At 39.9% G+C, this 18,204-nt stretch overlaps 1 protein-coding gene across 6 annotated transcripts in view; it reads left to right on the top strand.

The window, feature by feature from the left end:
* LOC150079291 (intermembrane lipid transfer protein VPS13D-like) overlaps positions 1–18,204 on the top strand; it is a 1,618,665-nt gene that overhangs the window by 1,369,689 nt on the left and 230,772 nt on the right. For 4 of the 6 annotated variants that reach the window (XM_090383928.1, XM_090383926.1, XM_090383931.1 and 1 more), the window contains one exon: positions 2,360–2,528. The exons of 1 other annotated variant lie outside the window; for it this stretch is intronic. In XM_090383928.1, the coding sequence (XP_090240054.1) occupies positions 2,360–2,528 (169 nt within the window). The remainder of the gene's footprint in view (positions 1–2,359; positions 2,529–18,204) is intronic. One more of the 6 variants, XM_090383929.1, reaches the window with a different exon arrangement.

Below are 18,204 nucleotides of genomic sequence, written 5' to 3'. Positions count from 1 at the left end.
GTGCGAGTGACCAACCCACAAATTCCAGTCAATATCTGGGAAATTAAAATCCCCCATTATAAGACTCTCTGATTTACTGGCCCACTCTATTTCCCTGTACAATATATTATTATACTCATCAGAGTCATTAGGCCTATAGCACACTCCTACTCTCAATTTTGATTTCCCTATGCTTATGTCACACCAAACTGACTCGACACTGCCCTGTCCATCGATGTCAACTGGCTTCACTTCCTTTGACTTTATGTGTCTCTTAATTAATAGCATAACCCCTCCTCCCCTCCTGTCCTGTCTATCCTTTCTATATACATTTTATTCCCCAAATTCCAGTTCCGCATTACTTATATCTGTGTGACACCACGTCTCTGATATCCCAACAATATCTGCCTTTGATGTTTTGAGCAATACCTCAAATTCATCAAATTTATTTACCAAACTCCTAGCATTGGTGTACACGCAGGTATACATGCACCTGTTTCTATTCTTAGCTACCCTAACACAACCCATGTGTTTACTTGTAACGCAATGACTACCAGCAGTCTCTGAAATATCCTGCATCTTGTTTTTCAGACTTCTGCTCATTTGAATAGAAGCAGTGCAAGAATCACTTCCACCTCTGCCAGTGGCTACTGTTAATCTATTAGTCCTTGTATCCCCCCCAACTAGCAGTTTTCCGACCCACCTAACACTGCCTCGACAGCATCAGTAAAAACTCTTGCACCCTTTCTATTTAAGTGTATCCCATCCCTGTAGAAGCAATCTCTCCTGTTAACAAGTACAGTCCAGGCTGAAAAAATTCTACCCCTTGAGCCTTGCACAATCCCTCCAGGGCCGAATTGATCGACATAGACAGTGGTAGAGAATGAAAAGGACCTGGGGTAATTGTGCAGGCAGATATTAGGTTTTCTGAGCAGCAGATGGTCTGCAAGGGTAGCTCATGGTGTCTTGTCAGTGATATACAGGAAATTTTCTAGCAGGGATAAGGATGTGATTATCCCCTTGTATAAGGCAATGGTCAGACCAAACCTTGAGTACCGTATACAGGTCTGGAGGCCTCATTTTAAGAAGGATGTAGAGCTGTTGGAACGAGTACAGAGAATGGCAGCAAGATTAGTGAATGGAACAAAGGCTGGCTCTTACGAAGAAAGGCTTAAGTTTTGCAAATTACAGTGTCTGGAGACTGGGCACCTGCGAGGTGATCTGATTGAGGTGTATAAAGCCTTGAATGGTTTGAGCATGCTCAATGCTGATGGGATTCTTCCTCTTGCTCAGAATAATCCCCTGAGAGGGCATGAATTCAAATTGAGGAAAGACGGTTGTAGGATAGATGTGCGGAAGTTTGCCTTTAGTCAGCGGGTGGTTGATTGCTGGAACAAACTTCCAACTGTTGTTTTAGAAGTCAATAGCTTAAATAGATTCAAGGTAGAACTTGACAAACATTTGGAGCGAGTGGATGAGTGAAATAAGGTTTGTTTTTTTGTTTTTTTTTTTTTTTTTTGGCTGATGCTCTATATAAACTTGCTTTTTTGCCTTTGCTAATGCTATAACATAAAGTATAACATAATGTAAAAATGGAATACAACCCTATTTTAGGTGCTGTTGGTGTTGCCTGTCAAGAGTTTGGAACAAAATACAGGAAATCAGTGTATTATTGGTTTCAACTTACAATATTTTCAACATACAATTGGATGTGGAACGAATTACCATTGGATGTTGGGGCCCCACTGTATTATAAAAATCTAGTTCATTTAACTAAAAAGACTGGGTCTTCAGAGCAAGGAGATAAAACCTTGAGGTTGATGTGATTGAGGAATAAGCAAATAAATAAACAAGGGCAATATGTTTACAATGGTATGTTGAAATGGTAACAAAGTGTTATGAATATAAAATCTTGGGAAACAAAAAATAGTAGATATTTCGAAGTTCCCCTTATCTCAGCAAGTTGTTTATCATTGGAATTTGCTACCTCCCTTAGTAGTAAGTAGAGCACCTTGACAAAGTTTAAGCAGAAGTTAGATAGTTACTTTCTGGAAATGGGAAAATTGTGATTGATTATTCCCCTACACACCCAGCAAATTCAGAATAAGTTTGCTTTTTGCTTTGTTTGTTCTTAGTGACACTCAGGACCAAGTCATTATATTGATGAATTGAGTTTTTTATTAGATACTTCCTTTATTTTAAATGTGTTATCTAGAATTAAATTTTCATGTGATTTCTTCATATCATTGTACAAACTGTTGCATATCTCACTAAAAATAAAATGATATAAAATACAGTAGAATATTTTCCCATTTTATATGATAGTTAAAAGTTATTTTTATCAGGTGAGAAATTAATTTTTGTTACATTATGATTTCAGTTCCATATGCCTGGGATGAGCCTACACTACCATCTTTTATTACATGCGTTGCACCAGGTGGTTCTAGTGCTACATATAACATGGATACGTTTGGAGAAGGAAATCAACTGTTTTATGAAAATTTCATCTACATAGTATTTACTGGAACATTTCTTAAGTATAACATCAGGTTTTTTTTTTTTTTTCATATCTCTTTCAAATATATTGAGGATATATTTTTAATTTTTTGTTTAATCCTGCTATGCTTTTTTGTTACCTTTAAAATAAACCCTATGTAAATTTCACCAGAATGCCTTTATTCATGTATCTTTTTTGTGAACAGGCTTAGCTAATTTTGCTTCAGTACAACAGTACCATTCACTGTCCCCTGCAACTAAGACCTTTGAGAGGAATATGGAAGGCATAAAACCACAATGGATTTAGATTTCAGAAATTATAGTGTTTTAAGTTTTCAGACATTACCGAGAAAAGAAGTTTTTGGCTCAATTCTGATCCCATTCAAAATTTCACGACTTATTTGGAAATCCAGTGTGGGTAGCAGAGGGCATACAGGTGTTTAGTGAACTTTGATATTAATAGGACCAATGGTTAATATCTGGATACCAGGCGCCTCTGTAGCCAGGTGGGAAGGAGCAGCAGTGCGTAGCACACGCTTCTTGATTAGCCCGGGGTTCGAGCCCGTCACCACCAAATATGGAGGATGCGGAAAGGTCAGGGGATGACCACTGCATATTCCCGGAGCAATATGGTCTTAGTTGCCAATGCTCCTAAAAACCAAATAACAAACAAACATCCGGATACCCACCCAAGGAGTGGTGCTTCACAAACAAATCCCACTTCATAACAAGCAATATATCACATGATAAAGTCTTGCCAAATGTTTATCTGGAGTACTTTATATATATAGAGGCTGTAGCAGACATTCTCTCAGATATGCCAGACAAGCTGTGTTTGCTATCTGGAAGTCTAAAATGCTGATGGAACTGATATTCGGATGACACTCAAGTCAAGTGGATCTAATTTTGGTGAAGTCTGGTTAGTCTGTGACAGCCAAACCTCTGCTTGCACCTTCATGGTGGTAGAACTGTTAGTAATCCTGGGTATAACCCTCATGCTCAAGCACACTGTGGGTGATCACCCAGATGTAAACCAATGTAAGCAGAGGTCGATATGTGGCACCCACATCACACAGAGGAATGCCGCCCCTCTGTGTAACCAGGCAATACTAGGTGGTAGATGACTCTCATCAGCCCGTGCGGCCCTGAGTGCCATCTGATAGTACCTAAACGATCTTTCTAGCGTTTTTCCTAGGGCAAGTACTAATACTTTTTAAACCGTCCACCCCTTGCAACATTACTGCTGATCGCTCGCAACATCACTGCTTCACTAACCCCACTTGTGTTACTGCTATCGCTAGCAGCGTACTGCTCTCCTATTCTGATCGCTTGGTCACTTGTTGGCACCACTCCTGCCTCCATGTGGCAAGGCTGGTAACCTGGGAGAAGAAAGTCCCTCTTCCAGGGCTAAAAGGAGCAAGCATGGATTTGAATAATTTTCCACCATTAGAGCTTTCAAGCTCAAGACTGGAAATGTTTGATGGCAATGACGCTAATTAACCGAAAAGGCTACAAAGAGAAGCACAATGCAATGAGATGCCAAACTTTCTGGTGATACACTCTCTCTCTTTCTCTTTCCACCCAGCCTGTGGGCAAATCATCACTATTTGTTATCCAAAGATATTTGGAATCCATTGCTGGGACACCAGAAAAGGTTAAACGGCTGCAATCCAGAGACCTCTTGATTGAAACAGCCTCCTCAAAACGTTGAGTGGCTGCTCAAAACAACAACCTTTGGTGGGCTGCCAGTATCTGTCTGTTTTCCCCAACCTTCAGTCTCTCCCCTGCTCTCTGATAAAAATTTACATGACTGGTGTTCAAACCAACCCCTAGTAATTGTACCCCACACTCAAAAATTTAATTAACACAATTTTTAATTAACTCGGCTAACCCAATTTCTTCTCCCCCCCTTCTTTTTAGGTCCTTGCCACTGAAATCTCAGGAAATTAGGTGGCAGGACCTGCCAGAGTAAATAACTATAATACTGGTGTACCTGGTCTGCCTCAGCAGGGCAGAGTGTGGACGTTGGGTCCCATTAGGGGCCCAACGGCTGAATGACCAGAGGAACAACGGTACACGGCACATATACAAAATCCATACACTTTTATACCTCTGGCATTGACAGTGTTCTGTTTCACACCCACAATGTATACTATACAGAGATGGGGGAAACCCCTGGTGCCATTTGACACTAAACACATGCTATGTGTCACTCCCCACAATATGTTGAATTCATCCAAAGGTGTCGTCACAGAGTGGAACCTAATTACTGTCTGAAGAGGAATTAACGTATTTTACAGCATATAAGATGCACTTTTTTTTCTGAAATAAAATAAAGAACAGTGTTAATTGTATACCAGTTGTTTTTAATCAGAACCCCGTTTCATAACAATATTGTTTAATATTGGCGTTTGACATTATTTTAAAGTATTTTACCCTCAGAAAATGGCTGCAGGAGAAAAGAGGTTGAGTTACACTATCAGATAGAAACTAAATGAAATAGATCATGCTAGAAAACATGGTAACAGAGCTGCAGAAAGGTTTTTTTGGACCACCGCTTACGGAAAAAATGATTTGAGTCTGGCAGAAACAAGAAAAAGAACTTCAAGCCACTAAAAAATGTAAACATAACCTTTGTCATCCCGCCTCATATTGGCCAGAACTTGAAGAAGATGTAAAAAAGTGTTTATTAGGTGAAACAAATTCAGAAAGATGTGTTTCTACCAAAATGATTATGCATAAGGCCAGGATATTAGCAGAAGTACGAGGTACACCGAATTTTTCAGGAACAGAATGTTGGTGTTACCGATTCATGCAAAGGCAGGGTTTATCAATGCGTACAAAAACACCAATTGCACAAAAATTGCCAGCAGATAATGAAGGGGAAAAAAATGGAATTCCATAAATTTGTAATAAAGGCATGAAAATGAACTTCTTTTGAACTTGGCCAAATAGGAAATATGGACAAGGTCCCACTAACTTTTGGTGCACCATCCAAACAAAACTGTGAATCATTCAAGTTTCTTGCAATGACTGACTAACTGGTTAAAATAAATTTATTAAAATAAATAAATGACATAAGATAAAACAGAGATAAAATAAGATAAAAGAGTTAAAATACATAGAAGTTTTGAGATGAAGTGCCTCTTCATCAGCTAGTCAGTGAATGGTGTACTTCAGTATATACTGGTGGTTACAATAGCAAAAGTCAGTTGGGCATGTTCATGTTTCACGAATCTAGTGGCAGTAGAACAGAATTACGTACACGTGATGAACGCCAGCACTCATCACACTGAAATACAGTACATTCTATAATAGGGTGTGAATGCACTCCCTTGTGCGATTCATAGTACTATTATTGGTAGCTATGTGCAGTGCGTCAAGCCATAAGTGCTGGCGGTAATCACATGAATTGTCGATGATTTCAATATCCTGTCAGGGATCATGATTGTGCTGCCCAACCAAATAATGCTCTGCAACTGCGGAGCATTCAAACATATAATGACTAAAAAAGATGGAAATCTCATTCCAACACAATCTATGATAACATTCAGCACCCTAAAATTGCTATCCTCAGTAAAAGCTGGCTTTTTAAACTGCAAAATTTGGCCTTATATCCCAAATCTCATTCGTTGTTTTTAATGCCAAAAATATGTACATTCCCATCAGGCATGTATGATTCCATATGTCCTATTTGTGGTTCCAAGGAGCATACACAAGCAGAGTGTGCAGCCTCAACTCCCATTTGCCGCAACTGCAAAGATAGTCACCCAGCCTTTTCTAAATCATGTGAAATGTGGAAAACAGGGAAGAAAATTCAAAAATATAAAAAATAACATAAAGTGATACACCATCAGTCAGGTTATGTTGACCATGCCCAGTCGTTCTTATGCATCTCACACTCGAAGCACCCATTCAACAGCAGCTCAAACAGATGTATCAATACCCCCTAGCACATCTCTAGCTAACTGGGTTAAAACAACACTATCAAACTCTGGAAAGGACACTAACAGTATGGAAGTAGATGTATTCTCAGATTACAAGGAACCCATACTAGAACTTCATTTGTTATTGTTATTTTTTTTTTTTTTTTTTTTTTAGGAGCATTAGCAACCAAGGCCATATTACTCCGGGGATATGTGGTGGTCATTCCCTGACCTTTCCGCATCCTCCGTATTTGGTGGTCACGGGCTCGAACCCCGGTCTAATCAAGAAGTGTGTGCTACGCACTGCTGCTCTTGCCCACCTGGCTACAGAGGCACCTTAGACCTTCATGCGAATGACACTATGGATACTGGACACCCCACCTTCTCAAAAAAAAACAAAAAAATGCTCCTCATACAATAAAAAGTAAGAAGAATCATCCTCAGTTAAACCAAAATGAGGCACAACATCATACAATGGAATAGCAGAGGACTAGTCAGTCATTCTGATGACCTAAAGGATTTACTTGTTCAGTTCAACCCCACTGGTGTTATGCATATAGGAAACTTTATTGTCATTGCATGTTTCACCAAAACTTTCAAATTATATCATCTACTGACAAGATAGGATCTATGAGTCTCCTGCCCATGGAGGAATAGCAATTCTTAGTAATTCTAACACACCGTCCAAGCACATCCAAAAAACCACTCTAGAAGCTGTGGCAATTCATATTGCAGTTGGTGTTTCTGTTACCCTTGTTTCCATTTATATTCTGCCATCAATACCATTTCCCCATTGAGAAATGGGCAACTCATTACACCACTACCAGTGCCAGTTTGTCTTTTCGGTGATTTTGATGGCCACCATCCATTGTGGTGATTCACTGCAATGGACGCAAGGGGCAAATCGATTGAAGAATTTTTGAACAATGATCTAAATTTACTAAACTCTGGTTTTCCTACCTATATTCACCTACCTACAGGATCTACTTCCGAAATTGACTTATCAATCTGTTCAGTCCATCTTTCCATTTATGACATGGTCAGTGTTAAACTGCTCACTTTAATTGCAACCATTTTCCTAATATTTGCTTATTACAAACAGGGGTAACTCCAAATCCTGATCAACAATCCACTTGGAAGTTTAAAAAGGCTAACTGGGATGGCTATTCCTCTCAAATATTTATAGACAGGCTTTATGTTGAAAAACAGCCGACTGATGAAGTAACCACTTACATCACCAATCAGATTCTAACTGCAGCCCATGCTTCTATTCAAAAATCCAAACCATATCACATCCACCGAAATCACTGGTGGAATACAGATTGATTTCATGCCAAAAAGGAGAAAAACTATGCTTAGAATATTTCCGCAAGTATCCTATCACCAGTAACTTAATTACTTATAAAAGTCTTAAAGCAAAAGAGAGACAAATTATATGGAAAGCTAAACGTGATTCCTGGATTGCTTTTGCCTCAACCATCCAAAAGACACCGACACGTATCATCTTGAGAAAAATACAGACCCTAAATGGCAAGTTTGTAAGGCTATTCTCTCCGATACTTCATTGGAAAGGGAAAGATGTGTCTGCTCCTGAGGAAGTTGCTAATGCGGAAGCAGAATTGTTGGCCACAATTTCTTTTTCTGCTTCTTATGTATCCTCCTTCCAGAACATCAAAGCAGATGCAGAACAATATAAAATCAACTTCTCACCACACCACTCCTTCAGTACAACCAACCTTTTACATTGACAGTACTCAAAGAATCGTTAAATAGATCATCCAACAGTGCCGCATGCCCAGATGATATTCATTACCTTATGATGAAGCATTTACTTGAGAAGGACTTGTCTACCTTGTTGATTTTATATAATCAGATCTCCAAAAATACCTATCCTTCTTCCTGGCGGCACTCTTTCATTATCTCCATACCAAGACCAGGCAAAGATCCTTCCCTGGTTCAAAATTATAGACCTATATCTCTCACAAGCTGCTTGAGAAAAACTTTTGAAAACATAGTACATTCAAAACTCACTTGGATCCTGGAGTTACAGAATCTCTTGCCAAATCATCAGTATGCCTTTCGGAAAAACAGATCAACCCTGGATATGCTCATCAAGGCCGAATCTCATATCCGCAATGCCTTTGTCAGTAAACAACATCTAGTCATGATTAACTTAGATCTTGAAAAGGTATTTAACACTACCTGGCATCATGGTATCATTATGGATCTTCACCATCTGGGACTTTGGGGATATTTGCTAAAATAATTCAAAATTTCCTGCAGTTGTGCTTTTTTTTTTTCAGGTCCAATATAAAAACTTACTCTCTGCTTCTCACATTCAGAAAAAAGGAGTCCTGTAGCGATCAATACTTAGTTCAACACTTTTTGCAAACCGAGTTAGCAGCATGACAAAAGACATCCTAAAAACTGATGAAACACATGTATGCAGATGACCTTACCATTTCCTGTCAGTCTCAAAGTATCAATACCATCAAACGGCAGCTCCAACTTGCCGTAACTAAAATAGAACCCTAGACTTTAGGGAACGGTTACTGACTATCAGAAAAGAAATGCACTACCACTCACTTTTGCAAGCATTGAGCCCTCCATCCTGATCCTGAATTGCAAATAAACCATATTCCAATACTGCTTGTAACCACTGTTAGATTTCTTGGACTGATAATAGATAGCAAGCTTTAATTTCCAAGCTCACTTCACTCATTTACGAAATATTTGTTTAAAGCATTTGAACATACTTCGGTCGATCTCATCCATGTTTTGGGGAGCTGATCGGTATACTTTACTGCATCTTTACAGAACTGTAATCCATTCACGCCTAGACTATGGTTGTCCAGTTTATGACTATGCCAGAAGCCCTACTTTACAACAGCTGAATGTCATCCAGCACAGTGCCCTGAGGACTGCGCTTGGAGCTTTTAGAACTTCTCCAATTGGAAGTCTTTATATTGAAGCACATGATTCCCCATTACATCTTATCATTAGCATTAGCAGAGGCATTTGATGCAAGAAAGCAAGCTTATGCAGCATCGGCCAAAAAAAAAAAATAAATAAATAAATAAAAAATAACCACTTCCACTTCACCCCTCTGTTTGTTCGAAATACCTGTCCAGCTGAGCCTTAAACTTATTTACTCTATCAACTTCCACGACAAGGGATGGAAGTCTGTTCCACCCACCAACCACCCGCTGGCTAAGGCAAATTTCCGCACGTCTATCCTACATCTGTCTTTCCTCAATTTGAATTTATGCCCTCTCAGGTGATTATTCTGAGCAAGATGAAGAATCCCATCAGCATTGAGCATGCTCAAACCATTCAAGGCTTTATACACCTCTATCAGATCACTTCGCTGGTGCCTAGTCTCCAGACGCTGTAATTTGCAAAACTTAAGCCTTTCTTTTTAAGAGCACCCCTTTGTTCCATTCACTAATCTTGTTGCCCTTCTCTGTACTCGTTCCAGCAGCTCTACATCCTTCTTGAAATGAGGCCTCCAGACCTGTATACAGTACTCTAGGTGTGGCCTGACCATTGCCTTATACAAGGGAATAATCACCTCCTTATTCCTTCTAGAAAAATTCCTATATATATCATTGACAATACACCATGAGCTACTTTTGCAGCCCGTCTGCACTGCTCAGAGAACTTCATATCTGCCTGCACAACCACCCCCAGGTCCCTTTCATTCTCTACCACTGTCAGTGTAGTACCACAGAGTTGATATGTCACTCTGGGGTTGCTGCTTCCCATATGTAGTACTTTACATTTGTCAATGTTAAACTTCATTTGCCACCTCTCAGCCCATCTGCTCAACCTTTCCAGATCCTGTTGCAGCAGCATAGTGTCAGTAGTGTCCTTGACAACCCTGCCAACCTTCGTATCGTCTGCAAACTTGGACATTAAGCTTGATATACCATCATCAATATCATTTATAAATACAGAAAACAATAATGGACCCAATACTGAACCCTGAGGGACTCCACTAATAACATTAGTCCACGACAAGAGTGTCCATTGATTACCACTCTCTGTCTTCTCCCCCTCAACCACCCCTTTATCCATAGCAGCAATTTGCCTCCAATGCCACACTGCTCCAATTTGTGCAGCAGTCTTCCATGTGCAACAGTATCAAAAGCCTTTCTAAGATCCAAGTATATAATATCAAAGTTATTCCCTGCATCCAGTTCTTTTGTGACTGCATCATAGTATGCAATCAAATTGGTCAGGCAAGACTTCCCCTTAACAAAACCATGCTGTGTCCGAACTATGACTGAAGTCTTGTCTAGATGATCCTGCAGTGCTTCTTTAACCAGTGCCTCCATTAATTTTCCGGGAACAGAAGTTAAACTCACAGGTCTATAATTACTTGTGTCAGCCTTTGATCCTCCTTTGTGAATTGGGGTCACATTTGCACATCTCCAGTCCATGGGTACCTCCCCTTAGTCCAAGGAAGCTCTCATAATTATGGCTAAGGGTTTGCTTACTTCCTTTGCTGTCTCCTTTAATATAACTGGATAGATCCCATCCACCACAGGTGCCTTTCTTGTGTTTATCTTCAACAATTTCTCCTCCACTTTACTCTCAGAGATTACAATCAGTAAGGGATCCACTTAACTGAGGGATCCACTTAACTGAGGGATCCTCAGTTAAGTGGATTGGATTACTGTTGATTATTGCTTTTAAATATTTGATTTATTTAGTATATTGTTGGATTATTTTGTTATAGGTTTTTCTGTAACAGTTTGATTTTTATAATATTATTGATATCATTTTTTAAAGTTAATTTTCATTGATATTTAGCTAATTTTATAATGATAATTACGAGATCTGCCTTAAACACGTCACAGGGTATCGTGACTCACACAGAAATAGCCGATGGCGATTTATGGATGAGTCATGATTTAATCCATTGCGGAACCTGTGGAATGTTTTCCAAGGTTGACCTGGTGACTAATCATAGCTCACCTGGAGATTCGTTTCTTTGTGATTGATGTAAGGAGTGCACCGATCTTAAATTACAATTTGGTGCACTGATGGAACAATTTGAGTCACTGAAAAAACGGGTGCTTGTCCTCGAGAATAATGCATCTGGGAGCTCGTCAGGGACTCAAGACTCCAGCAATCTACCAAGTGATGCACTCCCGATTCGGGCCTCAAAACAGAAAAACCAAATGCAAACTACTTTGTTTTATTAGGGGAGACTATTGTCACGGAAACGGGGAAATTTTTTTGTAATAAGGATAGGTGGAGTAGAACCAGGGTATGTCTGCCTGGAGCAACTATTAATGATGTCACCAACAGATTGTCAGATAAGTGGGGGAAAGAGAACATTATTATTCATGTGGGGACTAATGACATTAAATGTACATGATCTGATGATTTGTTGGAAAAATACAGGACCATGCTGAGGAAATGCCGCGAGCTAGGCCACAATGTCTATGAGTCTGCAATTCTGTCCAGACATGATAGGAGGGGCTATATGTTAAAAGCCTTGTGGATTAACTCAAGACTTGAAGGACTCTGCAAGGCTTTAGGGAGGGAAATTTCTATCAGCTTGGCCCACACTTGTAGGTAGAAGGAATTGGTTTTGTAGAGATGGGATACACTTAAACAAAGGTGGTGCAAAAGTTTTTTGCCAGTATTATTGAGGATACCTTAATGGTTCAAGGAAACTGCTAATGAGTGGAGATGTGGGTAATACTGACACGTGTTTATCTGATAATATTGGTCAAAGTAACTCTTGCATATACCTCAAGGGTTCTTATCTGTTACCCCAACTGGACATATTATCTAGATGTTCTGGGGGCAGAAGCATTCCAAGTGAGCGGGTAGCTAATGCCAGGGAAGAGAGCCTAAAAATCTTCAAGGGTTGTGTTAGAGTTGTTAAATGTACAAGAACAGTAAGTCTTAATTGTTAATATAGTAATGTTAGAAGTGTCGTCAATAAAATTAGCAAATTCGAACTGCTGGTTAAAACAACGCGGATGTCATAGGGCTTACGGAAACGTGGTGCCACCCAGAAATAGAGGATGATGAGTTTCAGTACGGCTTGTATAATGTATTTAGGAAGGATAGGGTAGATAGAAGGGGTGGTGGGGTAATGCTTCTGATCAGAAGCAGCCTGAATGTGATGATAGCATTCTCAGATTCAGAAGTTTCACGTGCTAGTATAGAATCTGTATGGTGTGAGATAGTTGGAAACAAAGATATAATGCGAGTAGGAGTAAGCTACAGACCAGGTGATTGTGGAGATTATGACGAAAGCCTCTACATGCAAATGGAATGGGCAAGTAAGCGTCAATGTCTTATTATGGGTGATTACAATTTGCCTCTAATTGATTGGAGTAAATGGGAAGGAAACATGGGGAACAAAATTTTTAAATCAGCTAGATTACTGTTATTTTTATCAACATGTCAGGGAAAGTACTAGAGAAAAGAATATCCTAGACCTCATCATCACACATGAATCAGATGACATAACAGGGCTGACAGTAGAAGAACCAGTAGCAGGAAGTGATCACGGAGTTCTACGGTGGATGACGAAGAGAGAGGTAGCAGTAGTAAAAGGCAAAGGAATGGGTTACAATTTCAGAAAAGGAAATTATGATGCCTTAAGGTGCTACATGGCCTCTATTAACTGAGTAGATATTGCACAGAGAATGAATACAATTGAACTGTGGTATGCTTTTAAAACATTAATCACAGACACCTATTTACCATTAAAAAAATATTCCACGAGGAAGGTTCCAAATTGGATGAATAGTGAAGTTGCCACATTACTTGAGCAGAAAGAGGTGGCATGGAAAAGTTACAGAGCAATAAAAAGTACTGAAGCCTATAACAGCTACAAGATGATCTGTAATAGAGCCACAGAAAAGGGTCAACAGCAAAGGCAGTTTATGAGAAATCGCTACCTAACAGAGCAAAGGGGGGGGAATAAGGAATTCTTCACATATATATAAATGCTAAGAAGAGCAGGACAAACCAGATCGGACCTTTACAGAAGGAAAAGGGGATAGTATTAAATACACCACTGCAGTTGCAGATGAACTCAACAGTTATTTTTGCATCGATATTTGCAGATGAAAAACCTTTTGTGGCAATGGGAAATTGTGAGAGCAATTTTGAAAAATATGTAATTAATGATATTGAAATTTCACAAGATTATTTAATGAAAAAACTTTTGATCCTACAGCTCCTGGAGTTGATGGAATATACCCTATAATCTTAAGGGAGGTGGCAAGTGAGTGCATTGAACCATTGAGGCTAATTATGCAAGCATCACTAGACCCTGGGGAGATTCCATTGGATTGGAAAAGTGCCAATGTTTCTCCCATACATAAGGATGGTTCTAAGAGTGAAGTGGGAAATTATCGACCTGTCAGTCTGACTTCAGTGGTAGGGAAAATCATGGAGGCAATGATCAAGGGTGGAATTCAGGATCATTTGGATAGAATTGAAATTCTCAGGGATACTCAGCATGGTTTTGTAAAGGGAAAATCATGTTTAACAAACCTGGTTCACTTTTTTGAAAGGGTCACTCATGAGTTGGATTTAGGGAATAATTTTGACATTGTTTATTTAGATTTCAGCAAATCTTTTGGCTCAGTCCCACATGAGCGGTTGCTTTATAAGCTGGAACAGGTTGGAATCACTGGGAAAATCCTTAGATGGATAGCAGGATGGCTTCAGGGCAGGAGGCAGAGGGTTGTGATAAATGGCTATTCCTCAGATTGGGTTGATGTAAGAAGTGGAGTTTCCCAAGGATCAGTATTAGGACCACTGTTGTTTTTAATTTTCATAAACGACATTGATGAAGGGATAGAGGATGTCTAAATTTGCAGATGATATTAAAATTGGTAGAGTAGTTAATGATCACAGTCAAGCTGAGCTTCTTAAGAGAGACCTAGATAGACTTCAGGAATGGTCAGAAAAATGGCAGCTACCCTTTAATCCAACAAAGTGTAAATATTACACCTAGGAAACAGTAATCCCAAAATAACTTATTCACTTGGTGGAGTTCAACTAAACCCAGTACTGGAGGAAAGGGACTTGGGTGTTACGATACGGTTGGACATGAAATTCTCTGAGCATTGTAAACAGGTTGCAAGGAAAGTCCATGGTGTCCTATCAATGAGCTATTGAACTTTTGCAAATAGGGACGTGATAATTCCATTATATAAGGCTTTTGGTAGACGACACTTGGAATACTGTGTTCAAGTATGGAAACCACACCTAAAGAAAGACATCGAGCTTCTTGAAAGGGATGCCAAGACGGGTAACTCACCTGGTGAGATTGGCAACAGGGCGTCCTTATGAAGAAAGACTTTGAATGTGTAGGTTGCAGAGTATGTAAGAAGTGGAGACACCTTAGAGGAGATTTGATTGAGGTGTTTAAGGCTCTGAGATGCATCAGTAAAATGAATGATGAAATTTTCAAGATTATAAATGATGCTAGAACTAGGGGACATAAATTCAAGTTATGGGGGGAGATATTTAGATTGGACTGCAGGAAGTTTTATTAGCATTAGCATTAGCATTAGTAGAGGCATACGATGCAAGAAAGCAAGCTTATTCAGCATCAGCCCAAAAAAAAAAAAAAAAAAAACCCTCTCCCATTTCACCCCTCCGTTCGTTCGAAATACCTGTCCAGTTGAGCTTTAAATTTGTTTAGGCTATCAACTTCAACAACAAGTGATGGAAGTCGGTTCCACCAACCAACCACCCGCTGGCCAAAGGCAAATTTCCGCACATCTATCCGACATCCGTCCTTCCTCAATTTGAATTTATGCCCTCTGAGGTGATTATTCTGAGAAAGATGAAGAATCCCATTGGCATTGAGCATGCTCAAACCATTCAAGGCCTTATACACCTCTATCAGATCACCTCGCCGGTGCCTAGTCTCCAGACTCTGTAATTTGCAAAACTTAAGCCTTTCTTCGTAAGAGCAACCCTTTGTTCCATTTACTAATCTTGTTGCCCTTCTCTGTACCCGTTCCAGCAGCTCTACATCCTTCTTGAAATGAGGCCTCCAGACCTGTATACAGTACTCAAGATGTGGCCTAACCATTGCCTTATACAAGGGAATAATCACCTCCTTATCCCTGCTAGAAAAATTCCTGTATATCATTGACAAGACACCATGAGCTACTCTTGCAGCTCGTCTGCACTGCTCAGAGAACTTCATATCTCCCTGCACAATTACCCCCAGGTCCTTTTCATTCTCCACCACTGTCAGTGTGGTACCGCAGAGTTGATACGTTGCTCTGGGGTTACTGTTTCCCATATGCAGTACTTTACATTTGTGAATGTTAAACTTCATTTGCCACCTCTCAGCCCATCTGTTCAACCTTTCCAGATCCTGTTGCAGCAGCATAGCGTCAGTAGTGTCCTTGACGACCCTGCCAACCTTTGTATCATCTGCAAACTTGGACATTAAACTTGATATCCCATCATCAATATCATTCATAAACACCGAAAACAACAACGGACCCAACACTGAACCTTGAGGAACTCCACTAATAACATTAGTCCACGTTGAGCAGTGTCCATTGATTACCACTCTCTGTCTTCTGCCACTCAACCATCCCCTTATCCATAGCAGCAATTTGCCTCCAATGCCACACTGCTCCAATTTGTGCAGCAGTCTTCCATGTGCAACAGTATCAAAAGCCTTTCTAAGATCCAAATATATAATATCAAAGTTATTCCCTGCATCCAGTTCTTTTGTGACTACATCATAGTATCCAATCAAATTGGTCAGGCAAGACCTGCCCTTAACAAAACCATGCTGCGTCTGAGCTATAACTGAATTCTTGTCTAGATGATCCTGCAGTGCTTCTTTAACCAGTGCCTCCATTAATTTACCTGGAACAGAAGTTAAACTAACAGGTCTATAATTACTTGTGTCAGCCTTTGATCCTCCTTTGTGAATTGGGGTTACATTTGCACATCTCCAGTCTATGGGTACCTCCCCTGAGTCCAAAGAAGCTCTCATAATTATGGCTAGGGGTTTGCATACTTCCTTTGCTGCCTCCTTTAATATAACTGGATAGATCCCATCCACCCCAGGTGCCTTTTTTATGTTTATCCTCAACAATCTCTCCTCCACTTTCCTCTCAGTTATTACAAAATCATCCAGCTCACTGCCAATGTTTACTTTACCTACATCATTCTCCTTCCTGAATAACTCCTCATGCGTGAATGTAGATGCAAAATACTCGTTTAGATTGTTAGCCACCTGAGCAGGATCCTCAACTGTTGAACCATCAATATCCAGTGGACCAATCTGATTCATCCCTTTCCTTCTCGAGTTCAAGTATGTAAAGAACTCTTTTCTGTTTTTCTTTGCATCCTTTGCCAAGGATTTTTCGTAGTCTGCCTTTGCCTGCCTAATCTCCTTTGTGACTTGGTTACAGACCAACTTATATCTATCATAGGCTTCCATGTCACCCATTAATTTATATGTATCCCATGCATTTTTCTTCTCTGCCACATGTCTCATTAGTTCATCTGACAACCATTTAGGCCTAAACCTTGAACAATATTTCTTAGTTGGTATGTAAAGCCTGGTAGCCTCCAAGATTAGTTCCTTGAATGCTTCCCATTTTGAGTTTGCTGTTGCTAACATCATCAGTTGGTCCCACTGTATAGAATTTAAATACTGTCTCAGACCATCATAGTCGCCTTTACGAAAACAAAAACCCTTCCCTTTACCTCTGATGGTAGTTACCTCCTTGAGTAAATCCCACTTCAACACACTGTGATCACTGCCACCTAGTGATTCATTTATCTGCAGGTTCTTAATGCATGAAGAGTCACTACTGATAATCAGATCAAGAGTATTGCTCCCTCTTGTTGCCTCACGAACATGCTGGTGTAGAAAACAATCATCCAATAAATCCACAAAAGCCTTGCTAGTGTGCGAGTGACCAACCAACAAATTCCAGTCAATATCTGGGAAATTAAAATCCCCCATTATAAGACTCTCTGATTTACTGGCCCACTCTATTTCCCTGTACAATATCTTATTATACTCATCAGAGTCATTAGGCCTATAGCACACTCCTACTCTCAATTTTGATTTCCCTATGCTTATGTCACACCAAACTGATTCGGCACTGCCCTGTCCATCGATGTCGACTGGCTTCACTTCCTTGGACTTTATGTGTTTCTTAATTAATAGCATAACCCCTCCTCCCCTCCTGTCCTGTCTATCCTTTCTATACACATTGTATTCCCCAAATTCCAGTTCCGCATTACTTATATCTGTGTGACACCACGTCTCTGATATCCCAACAATATCTGCCTTTGATGTTTTGAGCAATACCTCAAATTCATCAAATTTATTTACCAAACTCCTAGCATTGGTGTACACGCAGGTATACATGCACCTGTTTCTATTCTTAGCTACCCTAACACAACCCATGTGTTTACTTGTAACGCAATGACTACCAGCAGTCTCTGAAATATCCTGCATCTTGTTTTTCAGACTTCTGCTCATTTGAATAGAAGCAGTGCAAGAATCACTTCCACCTCTGCCAGTGGCTACTGTTAATCTATTAGTCCTTGTATCCCCCCCCCCAACTAGCAGTTTTCCGACCCACCTAACACTGCCTCGACAGCATCAGCAAAAATTCTTGCACCCTTTCTATTTAAGTGTATCCCATCCCTGTAGAAGCAATCTCTCCTGTTAACAAGTACAGTCCAGGCTGAAAAAAATTCTACCCCTTGAGCCTTGCACAATCCCTCCAGGGCCGAATTGATCGACAAGGCTCTCATCATATAC

Source organism: Mastigoproctus giganteus, chromosome 10 (genome assembly GCF_048544385.1).
Source record: "Mastigoproctus giganteus isolate SK-2022 chromosome 10, ASM4854438v1, whole genome shotgun sequence".
NCBI classification, from domain to species: Eukaryota; Metazoa; Arthropoda; class Arachnida; order Uropygi; family Thelyphonidae; genus Mastigoproctus; species Mastigoproctus giganteus.
This window is presented reverse-complemented; position numbering and strand designations above follow the sequence as displayed.